The sequence below is a fragment of the Cyprinodon variegatus genome, unplaced genomic scaffold (genome assembly GCF_000732505.1).
Source record: "Cyprinodon variegatus isolate N-32 unplaced genomic scaffold, C_variegatus-1.0 Scaffold1760, whole genome shotgun sequence".
Taxonomy (NCBI): domain Eukaryota; kingdom Metazoa; phylum Chordata; class Actinopteri; order Cyprinodontiformes; family Cyprinodontidae; genus Cyprinodon; species Cyprinodon variegatus.
Window position 1 is genome coordinate 9939 of NW_015152213.1, and position 1248 is coordinate 11186.

The 1248-nt window shown below is 37.8% G+C and overlaps 1 protein-coding gene across 1 annotated transcript in view; it reads right to left on the minus strand.

The window, feature by feature from the left end:
* Window positions 1-1248, minus strand: part of LOC107104481 (SEC14-like protein 2) — a 28630-nt gene that overhangs the window by 3514 nt on the left and 23868 nt on the right. The window contains exons 9-10 of the mRNA XM_015404479.1: window positions 383-489; window positions 110-308 (exon numbers count right to left, since the gene is read on the minus strand). Of these exons, the coding sequence (XP_015259965.1) occupies window positions 110-308; window positions 383-489 (306 nt within the window). The remainder of the gene's footprint in view (window positions 1-109; window positions 309-382; window positions 490-1248) is intronic.

Here is a 1248-nt window from a genome sequence, read left to right on the forward strand (position 1 = left end):
ATATGTGCTTTAGAATGGCTTAGTCTCCATTTAAACCCAGGTTTAAAGCCTTGCAGGGCAGCCTAAATTCTGTTTAAAGTAACAGAATATTATTAAAATGTCTCAGGACCTTTGTTTCTCTCTGCATGTCGGTGTGTTTTCAACCATATGTCGCAGCTGCTGTCGTACCTCAGGAGGCTGCTGGGAGCAGTGACATCATACTCCAGCTGTAGGCTCGACCCGCGGCTGATGGTCGCGCTGCTGTCATACTGGACTCTCACAGACTCCTGCACGTAGTACGACTTGGGAACGGTTCCACCATAGTTGATCTGATGACAAAACGGGGTCAGTGAATCACTTCGGTCAAACTGTGCAGCCGTTTCAGGTTCCCTCCTCCTCTCACCATGGTTCTGCATCGAGGGTCGCCATCAGGGTCAGTCAAAGTTCCTCCGTAAACCACGGGAAGCTGGTCTGGGTCGATGTACTTGCGCAGCACTTCCTGCCAGTTACCTGGAAACAGGTAAATAAACATAGGAACACATTTTTTAATTAGCAAGGAGGAACTAAATGTTATGTGCTAATATCAGTGGATTAATGTGCTGCATCCTTTTAAATATGAGCCGATTAAATGATTAGTAACATGTAGTGTGAGTTTTATACCAAATATTCTGTAATTTAAATGGTAAGCATTGCTTAAAATCTGTGTTAGACTCTAATTCTATATATTTGAGTTCTTTTGCTTTAAAGCTGGTTGATTCTAATGAAATAAGGCAGATTATGACCCCAAAATACTTCTGCTGGAAAAAAGGATTTACTAAGGTTCCATAATAACAATTATTACTGTTTGGTATTAGGAGGTTAGACAATATTATGATTTTCACAATCATTGTGATGTGATCTATATATATGTATAATACATCAATGTATGGATCGTGCCTCTGGTGCGGATCAGGTAGTGACAAGGCCATTTAAAGTCTAAGAGATCAGTAAAAAACATTTTTGTTTTTTCCAGTATAAAACACTAACCTTATGGAAGTAAATCTGTGTCGCTGGGATTGGAATTAAAAATGCCACTGAAATGTAAATGTTGTATGTTTGTACTTACTGTTTCAGTGTTAAAATATATTCGGAACACATTTTTGACCTAAAAAGAAGTTAATTGTCATTATTTCTACACAGTTGAAATTTCATTTGTTATTTTCTCTTCAAGCTAAAAATTTACATTACTATTTCAACGGGATTACATTTTCAATACTTATTTTTCAGTTT